At 43.6% G+C, this 17342-nt stretch overlaps 2 protein-coding genes across 2 annotated transcripts in view; one reads left to right on the plus strand and one right to left on the minus strand.

Annotated features, from left to right (window-relative positions):
- The first annotated feature begins 599 nt into the window (after positions 1–599).
- On the plus strand, positions 600–6611 carry slc35b2 (solute carrier family 35 member B2). The gene is made up of 4 exons (XM_084030771.1): positions 600–803; positions 3389–3576; positions 3692–3852; positions 4447–6611. The coding sequence occupies exons 1-4, from the start codon at positions 784–786 to the stop codon at positions 5377–5379; spliced, it is 1302 nt and encodes a 433-aa protein (XP_083886897.1). The 5' UTR covers positions 600–783; the 3' UTR covers positions 5380–6611.
- Positions 6612–10608: 3997 nt separating this feature from the next.
- The window catches only part of hsp90ab1 (heat shock protein 90, alpha (cytosolic), class B member 1), a 62421-nt gene continuing 55687 nt past the window's right edge, over positions 10609–17342 (minus strand). Inside the window, exons 2-13 of the mRNA XM_084030151.1 lie at positions 16349–16402; positions 15139–15282; positions 14780–14986; positions 14465–14624; positions 14088–14221; positions 13688–14002; positions 13429–13594; positions 13112–13302; positions 12490–12637; positions 12129–12397; positions 11242–11575; positions 10609–11157 (exon numbers count right to left, since the gene is read on the minus strand). Of these exons, the coding sequence (XP_083886277.1) occupies positions 11039–11157; positions 11242–11575; positions 12129–12397; positions 12490–12637; positions 13112–13302; positions 13429–13594; positions 13688–14002; positions 14088–14221; positions 14465–14624; positions 14780–14986; positions 15139–15282 (2187 nt within the window). The 5' untranslated portion in view covers positions 16349–16402 and the 3' untranslated portion in view covers positions 10609–11038. The remainder of the gene's footprint in view (positions 11158–11241; positions 11576–12128; positions 12398–12489; positions 12638–13111; positions 13303–13428; positions 13595–13687; positions 14003–14087; positions 14222–14464; positions 14625–14779; positions 14987–15138; positions 15283–16348; positions 16403–17342) is intronic.

Raw genomic sequence — 17342 nt, forward strand, 5'->3', positions numbered from 1 at the left:
AGTTATTGCTCATGTTCACTTAAGGGCTTTACTTAAAAGAAGCAGTGCCATCATTAAAGGTATCAGTTCCACCTCTGTGTTTCCTAGTTTCTGGTTCAACGTCAGCTACTTCCAGAGCCCATGGAGAAGACTTGTTGTGTTGATCTTTCAGGCAAAGTCAAAAGTTGCTCTTTTTTTTTTTTTACAAAAAGTGTTCCTGGACCTTTTGGAGTTACATTTTAGTCTCCTGTAGTGTCCTCCATATATGGAAAATATATTTTCCTTGTTTCTGCCACTGCTTAAAAGCTTGTGACTTTCAGCTTCTGAGGCAGCACACCAGGATAAAAACTCTGCCTTTGACTAAACCTAAAGCACACATTATTCACCTTGTATTCAGTTTAAATGCATGCTGTATTTCATTGTTGTATTTATTAATGCTTCATGTACAGGCAACACTTTGACATGTATGAAATGTTCTATACAAAAAACCTGGTTTGCTTTGCAGTTACTCCTCCACACCGACAGAGGGCAGGGTCGCCAAGTGGGTGCTGTTCTCCGGCGTGTTGAGCGAGGAGGGCGGGGAGGGGGGCCTTTCCTGCTCAAGTGAACACATCGGCCATTGAGGAGGATAAGTTGAAGACAGCAGAGCTAACGGCTGCCAGTCTCGAAAGAAAACAACCACTAATAATTAAAATATCGTCACCTGCCGGATTTGTGCGGCTTCATGCTCTGTTACAGCGGAGACGCTTGAGTCTGTCGGCGTGTGCGCTACGCCGGGTGTCGGGCCACAGAGTGTGGAGGAAAATGCCATCTTTTTCATGGAGGTAACGCTGGAGACCAATAGTAACGTTAGCTAACTGGAAAACATATCACGACTAGATGAGTTTTAGGGGTGGATATCCCCGGGTGACTAACCTATATATATAAAAGTCAGTTAGCCGTTAATTACGTAATTCACGTACTTTGCCAGTGTGTGTGATTTTAAGTCTGTCAACAAGCTACTGGCTGAAACGTTTTGTTTAATGTTGCATTAACCGGTGTAAGACCTATCCGAATACAGCTGTGTGTTTACACTGGAAAGGTTTAATATGATGCTTTATTACTTTGGAAGGCATCCATAGAAATGTTTTCCTAGTTGTCAAAATGGCTACACTTAAACAAAAAGTGTCACCCCATAATATTCACACTTTAATATATGGAGAGTCAATCCTCACAATACTGTTTATGATAATGTGATTAAAAAAACTTACAGTACAAGTCATATAATCTGATGGGTCACAGATCTGCTCAGGCTTTTCCCTGAGGAGTGTTTTCTTTAGATTTATGAATATAGCCGGACCACACCTTCCTTAAGCTAGGTGATAATATTAACAGAGCCTAGTTGTCATGCAAGACTGGGTCATGTTTATTCTCTCTGTGTTGTTTCTGTCTCACTCCACGTTATCTGCTGTCCGTGTATTCGTACAAGACACAGGCGATCATTCTCTCCTCAGGTACATCTGTGGCAGCTCTATCTGCTGCAGCAGCCTGTGGGTTGTGCTGCCCCGGCCAGAGCGGCACATTCCTCCATGTAATAAGTTGCTTGTTCAGAGCCCAGGTCTCTCAGCGGTGGACTGCTGGCTGGCCAGACCATAGCACACAAAGAGGCTCTGTCTGAGTCAGGCTCACAGCCCCCCCTGGGAGGAGGCCCCGGCCTCACTTTGAATCGGGATACTCACTCAGTGCCACGACAGCAACGAGCACACCTTTTTCAGGGGGAAGCTTGGGTTTCGTCACAGGTGTGCTTCAGTTAACAGATTTACTTCAATCTGTCCGTGGGTGGGGGTATTGAAGCTCATCTAATTTCTTCACAACCCGTTTAACAGGCTGTGGTTGTTTTTACGTCCCCATGGCCAGCCCTGTTTTGCATGAAGCTCCGAAAGTGCAGGTAATACTACATACATTGGCGTAGTGATGGCACGCGGTATTTTAACGTTCATCTATGACTTCCAATTTACAATCACTGGCCTGTGGAAGCTTTTCCGGTGTATGCACCCAGTGAAAACCGTAACCTGTGATGTCATCAGGGTTATGGCAGCTCCAGGTGGGAGACTTTTCAAAAGGAACCCTGCATAAAAACTGGGGGAAGTTGGAGAGACATGGTATTTGCCAGACAGGAAGGGTATCATGAAAGATGTTATTGAGTTGCATTCTGGGAATTGTAGGATTCAGTGTTTTTGATGCTTGACAAACCTAGGGACCAAAAGTGTGGCTGTCTTGGTCCCTGCTGCACAGATTGTTAATTTGTCGGTTGAATGAATGCACCACTACATTGCTTGAGTAGTAGTTTCACTCATGCCGTCATTGTTGATCTAACTCGTTCAGTGCCCATTCAAAACATGTGTGGTGTTGGTCTTGCAGCAAAAACAGCTCATACCAACAACTTCACATTCAAATCGTCACTTCCATCCTCGGGACCTGTCCTGAGCAGTGCACCTGCCCTGACATAGTTGCATCGCATACCAAAGTTGCAGCTTCGCAGTTAAGAACACCGGTGAAATACACCGGTGAAATACACTGTGGTTTAGGAAAAAACAAAAGGGACAGACTTATTAGGCAAGGAAGGCACCCTGGGCCTGGGACCATCAACTAAACAGGCCCAAAACGGGTATAAATGAATAATGAAAAATATTTAATTATGTTTTTATTTATGATCTTATTCTACTAAGTCATTGTACCCTGAAATAACTTACAAAAGGCCCCAGAAGCACTTAAAAATATGCAACACACGACTTGCTTCTTCATTCAACGTGTATTAATATTGAACATGTTGTGTATCCAAGGTGGGTCCCCACTCATACACACTCCATCTGTGAAGTAGATCAGATTAACAGTCCTGAGATATACAAGGAACAAGGATATTTCTTATTTCATTTAAAGGGGTGAAACAGCTGGAGTGAGGAATTTAACTCATGTAGCTTAGTACAGACAGTTATGTGATGTTTCCTGTTTCAGACTGCAGAAATCTTTGTTGTATGATTATGTTGTATAGTGCAACTGACCTATTTGAATAATTCCCTTTTTTCTAATATATAGTTTCTTGCGTCTTTGTCTCTGTTAGTGGTTGCAGATTGAAATGCATTTTAATTGCACAATAAATGAATGCAAAGGATTCACTGTAATTGTATCCATCCAGTGTGAGGAAGTAAGAATCGCGACATGAACCTGACATACTAACACATGAATTGCATAAAGTGTGTAAGTGTACTGTCTGTACACATTTTCATATTGTTAACCAGTTCATATTAATCATAAGCATTAATATAATATGACATATTTATAATCTTAAACCAGTCTGAGTTTGCTAAATATCAAGTTTTTTTCCCTGTTTACAACGTGACCTGATCTACCATATTGTATTCCCCTGCAGGGTTTGGCCTGCGCTTGTGTTGCTTCTCTTCCCTTCCGCCGTGGCTGCCGAGGAGTCGTCACTACTGGAAGGCTGGCACGATGTCTGGGTCTTCCGCTTCCTCATCAACGTGCTGGGATACTCCACCATCATCATCCCCGGCTACTTCCTCATTAGCTACTTCAAGCGCACCAATTACTCAGAAACAGGTCGGGGCTTGTGAGATGCTGACATGTCATTTGAAGATGCGTTGCCAGTTAAAAGAACGCACACTTGTTGTTCCTCCCTGACCACCTTGATTTAATGTTGTGTATTTCCTTTCAGGTAGTGGGATGTGCTTCCCCATCATAAAGACTTGCGTGTTTGGCAGCGAGGCCAAGACAAGTCTGTTGGACGACGTGTCCATTGCACCCAGGAACGAGGGTGACTCAGGCTCGTCAGTGAGACAGGTCGTCAAATTAATCTTCTGTGCTGCTGGACTTCAGGTGGGGATCCTGCTAGAGTTGCACATGATCTAATCCCTGTATGTCAAAGAGAGGTTTTTCTCTTTGTGCTGCTGTTTGATTTACATCTTGCTCTGCATTTTAAAAGATGCTTAAGTAAAGTTTGTATAAAGGGAGGTGCTGGGACAGCCAGGTGTTTATTTATCTGTTTCACACTGGGTTGGAGCTGAAATAATGTATCTAAAATTGTTCTCCCTGCATCATTTCCCGAAGGGGATGAATAAAGTAGATTCTATTCTATAATAATGTATATGAATTTAATATTATACATAAAATTGAATTCTAGTCAGATCTATTGTGCTCAAGCACACATTCATAGTCTTATTTGTTTTTGTTTCTGGCTGCTTTTAGCCTGGATTATGCGTTTGCTTATTCAAATGATTATATGCTGCTCTGCTGCCATAGACGAAATCCTTCACAGTGACCCAGAAATACCCAAAGAAAGCTGACCTTCCAAATGCAACCGTTTTTAAGAAGTATCTAATCTCAAGAGTCAACTTCAGTGCTCAACTTTTGCAGCAAAATATAAAACGAAGTCTACTCTTGAAAAGCTCACGTCAGTTTTCTGATTCCTAGGTGTCGTACTTGACATGGGGAGTCCTGCAGGAGAGGGTGATGACACGGTCGTACGGAGCCACGACTCCCGAAGAGGAGGGTGAGAAATTCAAGGACTCTCAGTTCTTGGTCTTCATGAACCGCATCCTGGCTCTGACCGTGTCGGGCCTGTGGTGCATCCTGTTCAAGCAGCCTCGCCACGGAGCGCCCATGTACAAGTATTCCTTCGCCTCTCTGTCCAACATCATGAGCAGCTGGTGCCAGTACGAGGCCCTCAAGTACATCAGCTTCCCCACTCAAGTCCTGGCCAAGGCCTCCAAAGTCATTCCAGTCATGCTCATGGGGAAGATCGTCTCCCACAAGAGCTACGAATACTGGGAGTACTTTACGGCCGTGCTGATCTCGGTGGGCGTCAGCATGTTCCTGCTGTCCAGCACGCCCAGCAAGCACCCGTCCACCGTCACCACCTTCAGCGGCATCGTCATCCTCGTCGGCTACATCGTGTTCGACAGCTTCACCTCCAACTGGCAGGACAACCTGTTCAAGTACAAGATGTCGTCGGTGCAGATGATGTTCGGGGTGAACCTGTTCTCCTGCCTCTTCACCGTCGGCTCGCTGCTGGAGCAGGGCGCCTTCTTCGACTCGCTGGCCTTCATGACACGCCACTCCGAGTTCGCCTTCCACGCCGTGTTGCTGTCCGTGTGCTCGGCATGTGGCCAGCTCTTCATCTTCTACACCATCAGCCAGTTTGGCGCGGCCGTCTTCACCATCATCATGACCCTCCGACAGGCCATCGCCATCCTCCTCTCTTGTTTCCTCTACGGTCACGCCGTCACCTTAGTAGGTGGATTTGGCGTCGCGGTTGTTTTCTTGGCACTTTTCTTACGCGTGTACGCGCGTAGCCGCATGAAGTCGGGCCGGCGGTCAGCGCTGCCGCTCGCACAGAAGGTGTAGCACTCTGAAGTCGCTCGAAACTGGGGAACTGAGACCACATTTTCTGTGGGGCTTTTTTGTCTATTTGTGTCTATCTATTGGGTTTATTTGTTTTTTACTGTTCTTTTTTCCGTTTGTTTTTATTTTTCTTAGCAATGGTACAGAAAGGGATTTTTGCAGTTTTGACTCTTACACCAAGATGCCCCCAAGGGGTCCATGTGATTTGTCAGGTCAGCAGTCACAGAAGTTTTGAGTGCCTGTAAGATTGTCTTATACACGAGTCCCAAACCATGAACTTTGCAAACTGCCTCTTCACCTCTTTCACAGGTAAACAGTAGGTTATTTTTTCGTTAACCACCGTACGTGGCTTGTGCAGCCAATGACAGTTTACTGTGACCCTGAAAAATGTATGTGAGCTGTATGGCTAAGCATCAAGTTTCAAGCATTAATGACATTGCCCCCTTACTTAAAGGACCGGCATGTAGGATTTAGGGGGATCATTTAGGGGAGTATTCCTCATTAGATGCCACTAAATCCTACATACGGTTCGTTTAACTTTATCCCAAATATTTGAAGAAGACTGTCACCTTCTGGAACGGGAAAACATTCTATTTTTCAGTGTCGAGACCCAGACGCTCGTCTCACAGTCCTCCATGTTGGAGAGCAGGGACCTTTTTGTGTCTTAATGTGGAATTTTATCTTGTAAAGCTGTAAACATAGCCTGAAAACATGGTGCACACATCATTGTGTAATTTAAGGTTAACACGTCCCAGAGGCTACCGTCTGTATTGGAGGGGATAAACAACAGTTTGCGCACTATTTACAAATTGCATCATTTCTACCCAAACCCAGATACTGCTGTGGGTACTTTTTGCACGTCATTATTTTAAGAAGAAAAAAAATAATGTGTTGTCGTCTCAACACAGACTTTACTTAATATTTTAACTTTTGGGCTAAAAAGTCTTGTAAATATATCCTGTAGTCATTCTTTATTTCCAACTCGTCTGTTGTGTACTTTTGTAAAAGGACTGCTTCATGTGTTTTCACCGTTAACATGGGAATGTTTGGAAGAACACTGAATGGATGACGATGATGAAGATGAGAAGATAATGTAGGCCCAGGAGTGGAGTTTGTAGAACGGAATGCATACAAGGGAAATGCAATGTGACTGGTACCTTGTTTTTCTCATCCTATTTCCTCTGGTAACTGAATTAATAACAAAACATTAAATTAACTTAACACTTTGATGCAAAGAGGTTTGATTTTACTGTTTCATGGTTGCTTGTGCTGTAGAAGTTGACACTGCAACTGCAACTCGACGTGCTTTAAATTAGGAATAATGAAAGTCTTAGTTGAGCCCAGTAGTAAAAGCATGCACAGGCCTCTCTGCAGGTTCAAACTTCCAACAAGCTGAACATCTATATAGAGTTGGGTGTCCTCTGCAAATTAAAGATGTCGTAGGTTCTCCTCCATATCCCCTCCTCTCTCTCCAGTCTTATCAAGAAAAGACAGCATGTCCTTTTCTGAACGAACTCGTCTGACTGGCCCTTTTCATTCTACACTAATTCATAAACCAGATCACTAATGTGATTCACTGAACATCAAACTGAAGCCTGCGTTTGACTGTGAAGGGCCGTTTATCCATCTCGCAGCTGCACAATTGGGGAATTTCCCCGCACCTCTCATTTCACCCCGTCCCACGCCCCACCTGGTTTGAAGTAGTGCGTCACAACGTCATCGTCTCCAGTCCTCTTTTCAACAATGCAAATGACAAAATGAGATACGGGGACCCCAGACATGCAGACCTCTGGTTTCGGTCACTCGGGGCTCTCGCTCTGACTGCAGCCAGGAGTGTTTTTAATGTAACTTTAATTAGCCGGCTTCAGGATCTGACTGTTTTGGCAATGCCCGGAATGACTCGGGAGCTGCCCGGAACAGATCTTGTATTTCGTTCAAATCTCACATGAGGATTCATGGCTTTGTCAAAGGCGGGAAACGTAGACTTTTATTAGCTTTCTTGTTGAGAGAGATGAGAAAATTGCTAACCGTTAGGCTACATGTTGGGATGCTCGTGAACACATTACACCCAGGGTTGTTGGGGATTGTGAGCCAAGCTACGTCTTGGCCAAGCCCAGTCATTTCCCAGTCTCTGGTGGCTGCCGGGTAACAGGTCCCAACCAGGAAATAGAAATTTGTAATGTTTTTATGTTTTTGTATGGATGAATGTGGCTTTATAAGTGCTCATAGGTGGATTTTGTTACGTTTGAACTGAGCCAGCCGAGTTGTTTTCCTCTGTGTTGAGTCTTTGTGCTAAGCTAAGTTAGCCAAATGCTAACAGTAGCGCAAATGAGTGACCACCACCTGCCGAGGCAATTTTCATGCTGTCAATGTTAAATTTGAAGACAAACCCAGAAGAGATATCAATATTCTCATCGGATATCCAGCTGAATAAGCATATTTACCCAAATGTCAAAATTCTCCTATTTTTTTTAAGCATCCAAACAAGTCTCTAACCTTTAGGCCACCACCACGCACTCTTACTGTACATGTGGAACACGAACGCCGTGACCATGTGTGACTCTCTTACATCCAGTCATAAAGGTTTTTCATCTCCGTGGGTTGCTGCATTTTATACTTCATAAGAGCAGGTAATGTTTTTTTTCATTTCCCTTCATCTTGCTTCCTTCCTACTCAGTGTGGGTGTTAATCCTGTTCCTTTTACCAAGTGCAGCCAAATATGAGAAGTTACACTATGCCTGCAACACAGTTCGTTTTTTTCAGAACATGAGTAGTAATCATGCTTTCTTACAACTTGCATTTTAAACGATCATGCAGGATGGTGTGGCTGCAGCGTATCCTGTGATGCCAAGCTGCACCTTTTATCTAGTCTCAGTGCCTCATGGCAGAGGCTCTGACGTAAAGACGGAGGCTTCGTGACTGAACAACAACTCTTAAGTAGGACACGCAGACAATTCTGTGAACAGGACGCATGATACGGAGAGAAGACGTGATAGGATACAAAGGTCACGAAAACTGACTGCAAGCAAATGTTACACATTAGCCCACTGAAACACCAAGAACCCCCCCCCCCCCCCCCATGAATGCACTCTGCATTTGTGGGTGGAGAGCAGATTTACACACAGGAGTCAAATGTTTCCACAGGAAGTCTTTTGTCGAAAACGAGGGCAAGTCAGACCAGATGTCACCTTCCAACGTCATGAGGGAAACCTGCCCCGACTCCTGATGTTCTTAACCAGGAAATTTCAACCAGACGAACGGGACCGACGGCTTCCTACGGACTCGGGCAGCTCTTTAATGTCACCATTCAGGAAATTTCCTGTATTTGCATATTACATCCGTCTTCTCCACAGCCGTTACACAATCTTCCACCAACTTTTAGCAGGCTGCAAATGATTTGAATTACACTTAAATGGATCTGGTTTTAGCAGGTTCACCAGACACCGGTTGTAGGCTGTGTGACCTTTGGCTTCCAGGCATCCTGTATCCAGGCAACGTTGCTGCACATCTACAATGACTGTATCAACTTCATTTTAAATTTAGGTTAAAACTATTTCTGGACACATTCTTTAAAGTTGCGCTTTATGCCCAAAAGTATGCAGACACCCCTGTCCACAACAAATGCAATTATTTAGTAAAATCTAGTGGCTGAGAATACAACTTTTAACATTTTTCAACCACAAGGTGAAGGTCTAGAATAACTTTTGAAACCCAACAGAATAGTAGTAGCAGTGTCTTGATTTACAATGTTAATGCAAGTAAAATACATTCATCATCTCAGCCAGGAGGATCATGTGATGGGTCGCACGTGTGAGTGTGCACCTCCCTGTCTGTCCACGGCTAATCTGGCATTCTGCTGCAGCAAACTGCGTAATATTTTTGGCTTGGTTTATGACCGATTGCTGAGGACCTCTCGTGGTTGTGTTGACTCACTCTTTATCAAAACACGTATTATATTGCCTGCTTTATACCGCCATTGACTGCCTGCCGACTCCTCACTCACTACTCTTAACCGACCCCCCCAGTGCTGACACAGTTTGCTCACTTTTATTGTTTTGGACTACAGGTGGAGACACTGCTGAAGATGGTGAGTATAATTTTCTTTTATGGCAAGATTTTATAGAATGTCTTTTGAGTCCTAATTTTCATAATGTGGTGAGCACACTTGCGCGGACTTGTTAAATTCTCTTCCACAATGCAAATGAGTTGCAGATGCCGCAAGTAAAGATGGTGGTCAAGTTGAGAAGGCGTCGGAGGTGTCACTAAAACGTAGTTTTCAGCACGTTTCCGAATGACTCAGCTGAAGTTCCCACTATCACTTTGACTGGAGCGAGTGTGAGCGTGCGTTCAGGAGGGACAGACACCCACACTTGACTGTTTTTGCTGATGAGAGCAGAAAAGCTGCCGCTTCCCCCTCAACTTTGAAACAAAACATGACTTCCAGGAAAATCACATATTTTACATTTCCCCTAAAGAGTTGATGATGCCTCACTTACAAGAAAGTCACGCACTCCATTTATGGCGTTTTTATAATGTGATGATGCCCACGTGGCATTATCGCTTATTACTTTAGTCACGTTGCTGGTAACTTGTATGTCAAAAGTCTGATACATTTCTGAAAAAAAAAAAAAAAAGCATGTTTTACATCTCCAGATAACTGATGTGAGACTTGATGTCCAACATAATGCAATTACATCTCATTTCAGGTTTAACTGCCTACAAAACCAGTCAGGACACAATGCAGTACAAGGCATGTTGAGCAGGTGAGTATGTGCTCTGTGGTTTGACTGCAGGTCAAAACATTAGATTTCCACAGGAACAGTTAAGCTTATTTTGAAGGGCTTTTCACAGGTTGTATAGGCCTTCGATACAGAGTTGCAATTTTGGACAATGTAAAAGTGACTATTTGCTCACACAGCTTTGGCGTTCTGGGGATCAACACAAACACAAGCCGATGTGACCATAGGTGTTATAGGAACGTCTCAATTTTAAGAGTAATAATAGACTCCGGTTTCCACACACGGTACACTATAAATTAAGTCTAGTTTTTCTAGTTAACACGATAAATATGCTTCAATGTACATGGGAAATCTCCGAGAAGACTTTCCCCAAAACTCTCAACCTCAAATACTACTTGTAATTGTGGAGTACGTCCCCACCTAGTGGTCATGAATATACTTTCCAAATGATTAGTCAAGTCAAAAAAGGTTTCCCAGTCATGAAGACAACATTAAGGTATTACATCTTTTAATTTTTTGCAAAACAAGACTTGGAATACAGACAAGCCTGGACTCAGGCAAAGGAATCATACAGTCCTCTCCATGCAGCGTGCAGTGTTGCACATGAGCAGAACCTCCCCAAACCCTCCACCAGACCTTATCTGATAATGGAATGTACCATTCTCATGTTCACACATTTACCACGCCAACATTTAAAACTCAGTGCAACAGGGTACTCGTTAAAACATGTGTTTTTACCATGAACTTAAACAGCAAAAACAAAACCGCTTTTCTTAAAGGTCTTGCAGAGTAATGCTCTGGACGCAAGAGCAACACTGGTCCACCAAACAACATGAATGACTATTTTGCAGTTGCTGCAGTTTTAAGGATGAACAATTGAAAAAGTGAGGCTAAAGTGTTAGAAATCTGGGGGGAGGATTGGTTTAATCAACTTCTTCCATGCGTGAAGCATCATCTTCACCGTCGCCTTCTAGGGGAGGGATCTCATCTGGGACGGCTGTAGAGGTGGCCTCCTCTGTGGGGACCTCGTCGTCATCGATACCTACAGGCACAATAAGTGTTTTGTTGAGAACTAAACAAGTTCCAGGCATATGAAAGCCAACATTGATCTGCCGTGTATCCTTACCCAGTCCGAGCTTGATCATTCTGTAGATGCGGTTGGAGTGGGTCTGTGGGTCGTCCAGGGAGAAGCCTGAGGACAGCAGGGCGGTTTCGAACAGCAGGATGACAAGGTCCTTCACAGCCTTGTCGTTCTTATCAGCATCTGCCTTCTGCCTGAGAGTCTCCACGATGGGGTGGTCAGGGTTGACCTCCAGGTGTTTCTTGGCCATCATGTAGCCCATGGTGGAGTTGTCCCTGAGTGCCTGGGCCTTCATGATCCTCTCCATGTTGGCAGTCCAGCCGTACGTGCTTGTCACAATACAGCAGGGTGAAGACACCAGTCTGTTGGACACGGTCACCTGATGGAGACAGCGGGACATTAAGACTTAAAAACATGACGTGCATAGCGTGGCAACGGCAGGCTGACCCACTCTAAAATTCAAGTTAAAGCATGCACAACAGTCATGTTAGAAATAAATGCTCAACACACCAGCATGGCCAAGTCCACCATATCTTAAATCGTCTTAGTAAATACACAAAGACATTCTGACCAGTAGATTATTTAGGCCAACTGGTGGAACTTCAGCTCTTGCAGTCGCATTCAGGCAGGCATCGGTTAGATCACACCAAGTTGCACTTAATATTTTAAAAAGAATTAAAAATAAGTTCAACTTACATCGCCACAATAAATTTGTACCCATCACTAGTCAAAAATCACATCAATCAAAAACGCATACGGGACACACAAGACTCGAGGGGCCTCCTTGCAGCTGTATGAAACTCACCAGAATAAAAGTTAGGACCAGTTAGGGCACCTGTTTTCAAACAAAACTGTGTCAACTGTAGTTGTGAAGTCAGACCCTAAAGCCCACAGTATGAAGAGAAATTCAGTTCAACATTAATCTCACTGACCTTCTCCACTTTCTTGTCAAGGATCTCTTTCATGAGCTTGCAGAGATTCTCAAACTTAGCCTTATCCTCCTCCATCTTTTTCTTCTCCTCCTCATCCTCTGGCAGCTCCAGACCCTCCTTGGTGACCGAGACGAGGCTCTTGCCGTCGAACTCCTTCAACTGCTGGACGCAGTACTCGTCAATGGGCTCCGTCATGTAAAGGACCTCGAAGCCACGTTTGCGGACGCGCTCCACGAAAGCGGAGTTGGCTACCTGATCCTTGCTCTCACCTACAGAAATCAAGTATGTATCAGTGTTGGTTATAAGTAACCTACTAAAAGTTAATGCATTTATTTAAAAATCATTTCTCGAAGACACTCACCAGTGATGTAGTAGATTGACTTCTGGTTCTCCTTCATGCGGGTTAGGTACTCTGTGAGGGAGGTGGTCTCATCTCCAGACTGGGAGCTGTGGTAGCGGAGCAGCTCAGACAGCTTCTTGCGGTTTTGGGAGTCCTCATGGATGCCAAGCTACAGATTGACAAATGGGATGACATGCTCCTTAAAAAAAAGGAAAATCACAAACACCAGTAGCCTACAACGAAAGACTAAGATCACCTACAACTAAAACCTCAACCATTTACGGTGCAGTGGCTTGAAAATAGACTATTTCTTCCAAATTAACGTAAAGTATGACACTAAGCAGGCTATGAGTCACTAATCATGGAGCAATACTACGCTGATCTACAGCAAGCAATAACTGCATGAGATTTAAATTAATATACTAGTGCCTTTAAAGATGTATTGCGAACAACAAGCTATGACTAGACTACCTTAGAAAACTAGAGGGTACAGGTAGATGAAGAATAGAAATAACCTTATGAATCCATAGATGCACTAAAGATGCAAGGAGTACATTATGAAAGGAATATCATTAAAAACTTCAAACAATCCCCCCCCCCCCCTTAAATCAATGCAACACACAGCATGTTTAAATTTGGATACCTTGATGTTCTTGGAGAATCCTTCATACAACTTCTTGTAGTTCTCCTTGTCCTCAGCCAGTTCAGCAAAGAGCTCCAGACACTTCTTGACAATGTTCTTGCGAATGACCTTAAGGATCTTGCTCTGCTGCAGCATTTCTCTGGAGATGTTCAGGGGCAGGTCCTCGGAGTCGACCACGCCACGGACGAAGTCTGGAGAAAAACAAAGCATTGCTTATAGGAACCATCTGAGCATATCTTTCCAGCCTTTGTATTCATCTCATCAAAACATTGTGTAGATTTAACATCCAAAATGGGGAAAGGCTAAACTCGACTTACTCAGGTACTCTGGGATGAGCTCTTCACAATTGTCCATGATAAAGACTCTCCTAACGTACAGTTTGATGTTGTTCTTCTTTTTCTTGTTCTCGAAGAGGTCAAAAGGTGCACGGCGGGGAACAAAGAGCAGGGCCCGGAACTCAAGCTGGCCCTCCACTGAGAAGTGCTGTGACAAAAGAAATAATTCACCTTAGTTTGATGCCATTTTCAGTGACCGATATGAACCAGTGAACGGCTGAATTTGCATTGCATTGTTAACCTTGACAGCCAGGTGATCCTCCCAGTCGTTGGTCAGACTCTTGTAGAACTCGCCATACTCCTCATTTGTGATGTCATCTGGGTTCCTTGTCCAGATGGGCTTGGTCTTGTTCAGCTCCTCCTCATCAATGTACTTCTCCTTGATCTTCTTTTTCTTCTTCTTGTCCTTGTCTTTGGAGTCTTCCTCGTCATCCGAGCCCACATCCTCGATCTTTGGCTTGTCCTCACCTTCCTCCTTGTCCTCCTTCTCCTCCTTATCTGCTTTTTCCTCCTCTGCCTCGTCGTCACTGATCTCCTTGTCGCGCTCCTTCTCCACCTGCAAATCAAAATAAGAGTTTAACTTCACTGACGGGCAAACCGTTTTAACTATCCAAAAACTAAAAAGACAAAATTAAACTTACAAACAGGGTGATGGGGTAGCCAATGAACTGAGAATGCTTCTTCACAATTTCCTTGATCCTCTTCTCCTCGATGTACTCCAACTGGTCATCTTTCAGGTGCAGGATGATCTTTGTTCCACGGCCAATGGGCTCACCTGTGAACAGAATCGTAAACCCATGACCACAAGAACGAGAAAAAAGTAGGATGTATGCAAATAAACAGTCTGCTAGAAGAGACTGCCACAATTTAACCAACGGAACTAGTCAACATCTTAATGTTAACCCTCAATAATGGCAGCAACAAACTGATACAAACAATGTACCAGGTGTGTTTATAGCATGTTGTATTCCTATGTACACAGCATGAGCAAAAATGGTGCAAAACAGCAGACACGTACCGGTGTCGACCTTGACGGTGAAGGAACCGCCGGCAGAGGACTCCCAGGCATACTGCTCATCATCATTGTGTTTGGTGATGACAACCACCTTCTCAGCAGTGAGGTAGGCGGAGTAGAAACCCACACCAAACTGACCAATCATGGAAATGTCAGCTCCAGCCTAAGGGGAAAACAATTTCCTTGATCAGGACTTTCCTACTTTAAATTTTGTTTTATACAACACCAGTTATACAGTTACATGAAAGTGTTTCTGTCATGTGCCATTTGACCCATATGGCCATATGCCACGATCCAGATCATGGTCCACTGTAGTACCTGCAGGGCCTCCATGAAGGCCTTGGTGCCAGACTTGGCGATGGTACCCAGGTTGTTAATCAGGTCAGCTTTGGTCATGCCGATTCCAGTGTCAATGAGGGTCAGGGTACGCTCAGCTTTGTTGGGGATGAGGTCTATTTTCAGCTCCTTGCCGCTGTCCATCTTGGTAGGGTCAGTCAAGCTTTCATAACGGATTTTGTCCAAAGCCTGTAAAAACATCGACAATACACCAAAACTTTTAGGTACCGTTCTGAAATCATGCAAAATGCGTTTTAAAGCATCATCGTGTTTATCACAACTACAAAAGTAAACAAATTATTGTGTAGAATAAAGACAATGCCAAGCTCCTGCAGACTTACATCAGAGGCATTAGAGATCAACTCCCTGAGGAAGATCTCTTTGTTGGAGTAGAAGGTGTTGATGATCAGGGACATCAGCTGAGCGATCTCTGCCTGGAAGGCAAAGGTCTCAGCCTCCTCCTCTTGGTGCATTTCTTCAGGCATCTGCACAAAAAGGACAGCATGTCATGTTTTAGCAACGCCTCTTGGTTTTAAAAATGGTACAAACTAAACTAGTTTTTAAGATAAGGTATGATTAACTAAATTGCAATTTGTTAGTGTGTGGTTCATTTTGAAAGTGGCAATTGTTGTAGTTTCGTTTGACATAAATCGAAAGAAAATTTTGGATAGCTGCCAGTGTTGCTACAAATCGCTGGAAGTAGCCATTAACCAACATGGCGTCGACGGATACAGACAATGGAGTCGGCAAACACGTGCTGAGGGACGGATACAGAAAATAAGGATACCGTCCGGAAATGCGGCGCTATACGTTCAGTGTAATTAAAACGTTACGAAGGGCAACGTTAAATGCCACTCGGTGACGACGACCGACCTGACGTTAAAGCGGCCTTTATAGGAGCCGAATAAAAATCCCCAAAACAACGACTCGTTTCAGATAGCGTAACTTTACAGCATACAATCGCAACCTTTATTTCACGTCATCGACAAAATAAATGGCGTATTAGCCAACTTGCTCCAGTCGAAATCAAAACGCGAGTTTCGTATCGAGCGTCAAATGTCGAGATTGACCGATTTGGCGGTGAAATCAAGGTCCTGCTCTGTGATGACGTCCAGTGTGTGTGTGTAAATATACTCGTTTAATATACACTATTTATTAAAACAGTGGAACGTCAGCGCCATTGAATAATAGTCATGTCATCTTCACCACACCTGCCTGAATGCAACCCACTCCCGGCCTAACATTGCGGCAGAGTGCCGCATTTAAATAACGTTACGCCGCTCAGCATCGCAAATCGTTTCAAAAACATGAAAACTCCATTTTTGTTTGGGATTATGAAACGTATACAATAAGAACAAAAAACGGGGCCAACACCAATATGCTAACGTTAGCCCACGAGACAGTTACGAAGCTATGGTTATCGTCGTGACTCATGAGCTTGCATCGTGGTGAACATTACATCCACCCATAGTTACCATACCGACGGGTTAGCAAAACACTCACATTACAAGATCACACCGTCTTCCGTGTGTAAGCAAGATACTTGCGTACGTACCTTATTTCGTTGACTTTTCTTGAATAAAATGCAACCAAAACGTTATCCCTCTCCTCTCTGACGCAGGATAATGAAAAGGGACTTCCTTTTAACAGACCGGAATCTTTATACTGTGTGCGGCTGTATCCCTCCGCGGTGCACCATCCATCAGTAGAGCAAGTCTGTGGGTCAAAAACTGTTTTGTTATTCAGACAAAATCAAAGGGAAGGTTGCCCTAAATGCATAAAACAGCAGCGAATAAAGAATATTATTGGTGTAATCATTTGTTAAACCTGGAAAGACTTGAATGAATTGCAGTGTAATGTAAGGTACACCTTGTATCTTGGAAATACTGCAATATAACTGACAAAGTGAATTCCTCTGCCCTAGCGCAACTTTGTTGCCACCTTGTGGCAGTTTATGTTACATTTATTAAAATGTACTAGAGAGATAATGTGTGACAATTGTGTTGACAGACTATGATCCATAGCTGCCTTCATAAATATCTGCAACAACCTAATATTATTTATTAAATCAAAAATAACAGGTACATCGTTTATTATAGAGAAAATAGTGGAGGCTCTTTTTAATCTGGTGGAAGAATACTTAAAACCAGGTGGCTGTGATTCGTTTCTTCTAGCACTTTCCATGAAAAAAAACCGCCTAAAGTGACGTCACGGCTTGTCAGCTACAGCCATCGCTGCACAGCTGCTGTCCCACGGAACTAGTAATGTATCCTACAACAAAAACACCATGGTAACCAACCACTTTAATCATTTATCTGCGAAATGGTGCACGAATAAAGACATTATATGAAAACATTAGATATTAGATGAAAATGTATTTCAGATATAGTATTAAAGCGCCCAGCAAGGGTAATAAACCCGGTCAAATTCCCATGTCAAAGGTAAAAGATGTTATGAACGCCTGGGCCTTCAATCAATCAAATGGATAGGACAGGAAATATATAGGTCCATGCAATCAGGTCGCACACGCTGTTACTGACGCCTC

The sequence above is a fragment of the Eutrigla gurnardus genome (genome assembly GCF_963514095.1).
Source record: "Eutrigla gurnardus genome assembly, chromosome: 16".
NCBI classification, from domain to species: domain Eukaryota; kingdom Metazoa; phylum Chordata; class Actinopteri; order Perciformes; family Triglidae; genus Eutrigla; species Eutrigla gurnardus.

Excerpts from the sequence above, each read along its gene's own strand:
- slc35b2 (XM_084030771.1), top strand. The coding sequence starts at position 784 with ATGCCATCTTTTTCATGGAG. Across the intron at positions 804-3,388 it reads ATGCCATCTTTTTCATGGAG|GGTTTGGCCTGCGCTTGTGT; the intron begins GTAACGCTGGAG and ends ATTCCCCTGCAG. Across the intron at positions 3,853-4,446 it reads TCTGTGCTGCTGGACTTCAG|GTGTCGTACTTGACATGGGG; the intron begins GTGGGGATCCTG and ends TCTGATTCCTAG.